Genomic DNA, 6,130 nt, shown 5'->3' on the forward strand with positions numbered 1-6,130 from the left:
TGGATTCCAACCATTGATCCATGTCCCATTCTATGATATCTCAAGAGCAAGACCTTATGTAAATGTGCCAACTAAGAATGGAAATTTTGTAGCAAGCCGGCAAGTCAACCAACATGATGAAAGGAGGGGGAAACCTAGAACGTTGTAGGCTCTTTATAGTGGTGCATATGTTTTACCGGATAGATATATTGCACAGCTGGATTATTTATCAATCTAAGGTTCTAAAAGAAAAGCCGTTAAGTTCCTCGTCGGTGTGAAACGAGAATGCGACAGATAGACGTAGGCTCCATAGTTCCCTCTCCCAGGCTCCCTCCTTGTTTCTCTCTCGGTGGCCACGCCCGCAGCTGCACCCAGCCATAATCATTGATATCAGCTAGCTGAGGATGATCGGATATTACAGATGCAAAACGAGGTTGTATATTATTGCCCCAGGGGCCAGTACTCACAGCTCAACATACATGTTTTATAATTCTGATCTTGTCCGCCGCTTCGTCTCATCTTCATCTTCATCTGATTCATTCAACGGGAAAAACAATATTCCCTGCACACTGCATGAGAGAGATGGCTTCTCCTTCTAGTGATAACATTCACAGCAATACTGTCAGCAGTCACAGTACAGTTAAGAGGCTGCATGGGAAGGTGGCTCTCATAACCGCGTCCACTCGAGGCATTGGTTTCGCCATCGCTCAGCGCCTCGGCTCAGAAGGCGCCTCGCTGGTTGTGTCCTCCAGGAAGCAGGTCACAAAAATCTCTGTGTCTCTGTCTCTCTCATAGACACACAAGAAGCTTTTAGACAGGTTTCCCTTATAAGTTTTAGACACACAAGAAGTTTTTGATAGATTCCCCATACAAGTGTCGACATTATGCAGCATGACAACATCATAGCTAGCTACGTGTGGGGGCAAAGGGGCCACTCTCCAGGCTGGCACGCTCCCAACCGGAGAAGCTCATTGGGGGGGGGGGGGGGGGGGTTGCAGACAGACCCGTGCTTAGCTAGGCATGTGGTGCCTTGCGAGCAGCTTCTGCCTGGGAGGGAGGCATTAGATACCTAGCCAGGCGCAGTTGGGGGCGGGGGGGAACTGTCGGCCCTACACCCCACCGCATGTAGCTAGGTGTAGAGTCTCTCCCTCACACACAAAAGCCCATGGCCATTATCATCATATCATTGTAATTGTAATTTAAATGTGCAAATTATAGCGGGAAACTTGTCTAAAACTTCTTGCGCACAAGGCAAAACCTTTGGGGGGTACCATGCGTAACTAGATATGCACTGTGTGTTGCTAGGTCTGTAATGCCTCACGGGCAAAAAGATGGTGATGTTGAACACGATAGGGAAAACCTTTAAAGAAAAAGAATATTTTTCTGCCATGATGGGTAAATACGAGAGAGAGAGAGAGAGAGAGAGAGAGAGCGCTTTCCATGTCTCATCTCACGTTTTAATACAGGAACATGTGGACGAAGCTGTGAGGACCTTAAGATCCCAGCTCAAAACCCAGGCTGTCATAGGCGTAGCTTGCCATGTCGCCAAAGAAGACCACAGAAAAGGCCTCATTCAAACGGCTGTTGCGGTAGTACTGGTGTTCCTTAGTGAGCAGTACAGCCCACATGGTTAATTAGTTATTTTGGATTTGGATGTCTGTAATCGCGCCGCTGATCAAATCACACAACGTCCTGAGGCAAATGACTCATGAGTTCTTGCTTTCCAGGCATTCGGTGGCATCGACATTCTGGTTTCGAATGCAGCCATTAGTCCCTCGGTAGGCCCCCTTGTGGGTATCTCCGAGGCTGCCATGGACAAGCTATGGGAAGTCAATGTGAAAGCTGGTATCCTCATCGTTCAGGTATTGTGTTAATGATCATTTACCATTTAAGGACTCTAAGCCATTATGAATTCACCATCGGTGCGCTGCCTTCCAAAATCATCGCAGGATGCAGTCCCTCACATGCCCAAAGGTTCGTCCATTGTGTTCGTATCCTCAGTCGCTGGATATAACCCACATAAGGGTGTTGCAATGTATGGAGTCACCAAGACAGCACTCTTTGGTGTGACCAAGGTATCGACGAGTCTTTTGTGCTTCATCCTTCTTCCTATAAGCTAATACGATTGATGATTATGCTCGTTACTTACTTTGTTGATCTTCTACGTAGGCCGATTCCTGTTTTAATCATGCTTGTAATTACTACCGTTAATGATCGATCATATGGTCTCTCATCCAGGGATTTGCGACAGAGCTCGCACCCAATGTGCGTGTTAACTGTGTGGCCCCTGGAGTTATACCAACACATTTTGCAAGCTATCTAACAACCGATCCAATACTGGTCGGTCGCTCTCTCTCTCTCTCTCTCTCTAAAAAAAAAAAACAAAAACAAAAGGCAGCTTAGGAATGTTCTTACCACATAAAAATCCTTCTTTCTTCTTCTTCTTCTTCTCTCTTTACCCCGATTATGGAGATAGACATGAATGTGTCTACATCCTACATAATATTGGGATAAATAGTGAGTTATGCATAAGTATGGATTACTCAATCACACGGATCCTCACAAAAAACCTAGCTTTATTGCACTTTCTTTGCCCATATCTTTAGGGAATTGATTGAAATTCAAGCTTGTCTTGATGAGAACCAATTGCGTTTTTGACATTTTAGCTATAAAATTGGCTCATGTCATATCTTTTTGCCCAAACATTGGTCACATTTCAATTGCTTTCCTCTTTCTTTTCTCATTGGATGGGACAAAAGTAGTTTTGGAGATTGCTATATTCATATGTGTACTTATAACTAGCCTTACAATCCCTTACAAATCACATTCACACAAATATAATAGTTAAAGCTCCAATTTCTACAAGCCTTCCAAGTATATACAATATGAAGCAACTAGCAATGGCCTAGGGTGATCACTCTTCAAAAATGCATAATGTCACCTAAGTTAGCCGATGTTATTTTTTAAACTTCACACAACCTCCAACACAAAGAATGCATTTATAATCATTCTTATATAAAGGAGCACTTGGTTTTTGATAAAGAGAAGTTAAAATGCAATGACTCTTGAAGAAAAAGAATATTGTACACATTGTGTAGTGAAATTACCTCCAAAGTGCATAAAAGTGGGACTTTGTTAGGCAACTTAATGCATATAAAATAGATAGTTCCCTAATAGTAACTAAGCAAGCAAGTTATGGCTCAATAGTATTAAAATTCACAATGGTCTACAATCCATTCCTTGCAATACACATGCATATCCAAGCCTCTAAACAAGGCAAGGTGGGAAGAGGATTTGAAAGGATACACACACAATAGACTCCCCTTGTAGCATGCCAAGATTGATGACAAAGTGCCACATTAGTGGCAATCAATGTCAATCAAATTTGCCATTTTGGTAATCTCATTACCATGTGTTGGTAATTCATTGCCTATATTCATGAGTTTACCATCATATACACAACACTTCACATAGCTTAAGCAATGGCTATCTTTGCATGAATGATTTAAACCCATCAAGTATCACAAAACCACTTGGCCAACTTACATAAGCATCTTCATATAAGTCACCATCCAAGAATATGTTCTTGATTCTCATAACAAAAGTTTGAGAAAAAGATGCAAATGTTTCCTCCTAATCTAGGCCTTTCTAGTATGCAAAGACTTTTGGAACCAATCTAGCCTCATATCTATTAACAACACTATATAGCTTTCTCTTAATTTTATAAGCACATTTTCTACCAATAAGACCCTCACTAATAGGGTTTGTATCAAAATTCATCAATAAATGTTAGAAAGTACTTATTTCTACAAATAGATAGTGTACTTATGGGACCACATAGGTCACTATATGTGAGATGCAATTTTCATACAGCTCTAATCAAACCATCCTTTGGAAAAGTAAATTGATTGCACAAAACACAAGCTTCACACACATGTGTAGGTGGCATCTCAACTATGAGCATATTTTTCACCATGTCATGTTGTCTCATCAATTGATATGGTGATAAATATGTAGTGTGTCAAGTTGTTTGTGTTTTAGGAAAGATGGATGAATTCGGTTTTCCACAGGATGGTTTTACTAGAGTTACAAGAAAATTTCGACTCATTTAAAGTGATTTATGTGGTCCCATGAGGATGGCATCGATTGGTAGAAAATCATCACTTTGCACTATTTATTTATTGACTTTTTATGATAGATAGATCTCTTTGTTTTTTAGGATTGCCAAATCTAGCTACTATAGACCATCCATATTTAATAGTGAAACTGTTCATCCATTCTCAATCTACTTGCATGTTGCAAAATACAAAAAATAAAATAACAATGTACAAGTAAGAGAAAGGGTACTTACCATTCAAAGAGCTATAAAGTCAACCTTTGAATAAGTTTCTAATGTAGAAATAACATCATGTTGACCATTTATGCAAAAAGCTAGCTTCATCCAATCTATATATGCATGGTGTGTCAAGTCCAACATTCATCATGTGTCATTCAATCCTCTAATACAATGCACTTTAACAGTAAGTTGATAAAATGTAGTATCCTTGTATTTCTTACTCAATACATTAGCCGTAAGGATTCTTTTAGTGGCTCCTATTCACCAATTGGCTAAAATGTTATATATTTCCAAATCTATGTTTGAAAGTTGAGTAAGTTGAGTTATAATTTTAGGATTTTATGTTCACCCACATTTCTATGATATAGGATGGTTATGAAATCATCTTTTGCCACTCACAAGAAACAAGAATCTAAGGAAATAGGTTAAATTTACCCCAATATTTACAAGTTTTAAGATAGATGTGGAGACATTCACAAAATTATTGATATCACCTTTTGCTACTCACACGAAAGAAAAATTTAGGACAATGGATTAAAGTCACCCTAATGTTTACAAGTTGTAGGATACATATGAAGACATTCACCACATTATTGATTAGTTAATTATGTATAGGTACAAAACTTTATAATGTTTATATAGAAGATCACATCAAATGTTAACGTAAATGTAGCTCTATTAATCAAAGATAAGGACTAATTTAGTGTTCTTATAGTAAGCACTTTCAGAGTAAGAATTTTGGGACAAAGATAGATGGTTGAGGTTTGTCTAAATGATGTCAGCCAATGTTACACTCTATCTTATCATAACATTATCCTAATAATATTTTATTTGCATTAACATGGTTGAACTATCTCTAATTATATGCTTTTACTTCTTTATATATCAAGAAGAATTTGCCATTAGTGTAAACACATATACAAGCTATTCACATGGTGTCCACAATGCGTGATCTTGTCTTTGAAAAGTATTAATAATAGGAGCACATATAGTTATGCATATGTGCATGCACATACAATTTTGAGTAAGGAATGACAAAAACCTAGAAACCTAATTTGAAACATGTATATGTTGAATCATAATCATAAGTTACACATATGTGCATGCACATACAATTTCGAATAGTTAAGGAATGACAAAAACCTAGAAACCTAATTTGAAATATGTATATCTTGAATCATTCTTGATTTGTTGCATATAAGGGTGTCCATATTATGTTTTTGACTATGCAGAGGCAAACTATTGAATCACAAACTTTGCTTGGAAGACTAGGATCCACTAGTGAGATTGCTTCAACAATCGCTTTCCTTGTCTCAGAAGATGCTTCATACATTACAGGTGAAGTGATTGTGGTGGCAGGAGGAATGAGTTCAAGGCTTTAATTAGCTTGGTGTTACTCATGTATATAATGAGTTTATTTGATGAGAAAACAAACTTTTATTTTGTTGTAATTTTGTCCATTTGTCTCCCTACATTAATCTTTGTGTTTAAAATTCCAAACCAAACTCTCAAACATTTCATAGATTCATAAGTTAATATTGCCTCAATGAGCCCCATATTTTGAGGGCAAGATTAGGATTTTCATTTGATTATCCATTAGGAAATAGATACCTTTCTCAATAATGAGTCTTGGCACCATTATGAATATGGTACAAGACTCACAAACTAGCAAAAAGAAATGGTATCTATGAGGAAATGGATACCTTTCTCAATTATTGTTAGCCATGTTATATGTCTAATGGAAGATTCACAAAAATCCTTTTTTGTTAAGAGACACCCTTGTCTTACCCATCCAAACTAAAAGACTAAGCCTTT

At 38.1% G+C, this 6,130-nt stretch overlaps 1 protein-coding gene across 1 annotated transcript; it reads left to right on the top strand.

Annotated features, from left to right (window-relative positions):
- The first annotated feature begins 331 nt into the window (after positions 1-331).
- LOC148012510 (short-chain dehydrogenase/reductase SDRA-like) lies at positions 332-5,697 on the top strand. The gene is made up of 6 exons (XM_087669313.1): positions 332-738; positions 1,446-1,568; positions 1,707-1,841; positions 1,929-2,054; positions 2,218-2,319; positions 5,548-5,697. Exons 1-6 carry the CDS (start codon positions 553-555, stop codon positions 5,695-5,697), a joined length of 822 nt encoding a protein of 273 aa, XP_087525439.1. The 5' UTR covers positions 332-552.
- The last annotated feature ends 433 nt before the right edge of the window (positions 5,698-6,130 follow it).

This window comes from Lygodium microphyllum, chromosome 27 (genome assembly GCF_053477565.2).
Source record: "Lygodium microphyllum isolate KBCC chromosome 27, Lygodium_microphyllum_v1.1.10, whole genome shotgun sequence".
NCBI classification, from domain to species: Eukaryota; Viridiplantae; Streptophyta; class Polypodiopsida; order Schizaeales; family Lygodiaceae; genus Lygodium; species Lygodium microphyllum.

Bases quoted from the DNA above. Each gene is read 5' to 3' on its own strand.
- LOC148012510 (XM_087669313.1), top strand. From the start codon at position 553: ATGAGAGAGATGGCTTCTCCTTCTAGTGATAACATTCACAGCAATACT. The intron at 1,842-1,928 runs GTATTGTGTTAA...AAATCATCGCAG, and splicing joins CTGGTATCCTCATCGTTCAG to GATGCAGTCCCTCACATGCC. The intron at 2,055-2,217 runs GTATCGACGAGT...TCTCTCATCCAG, and splicing joins CACTCTTTGGTGTGACCAAG to GGATTTGCGACAGAGCTCGC.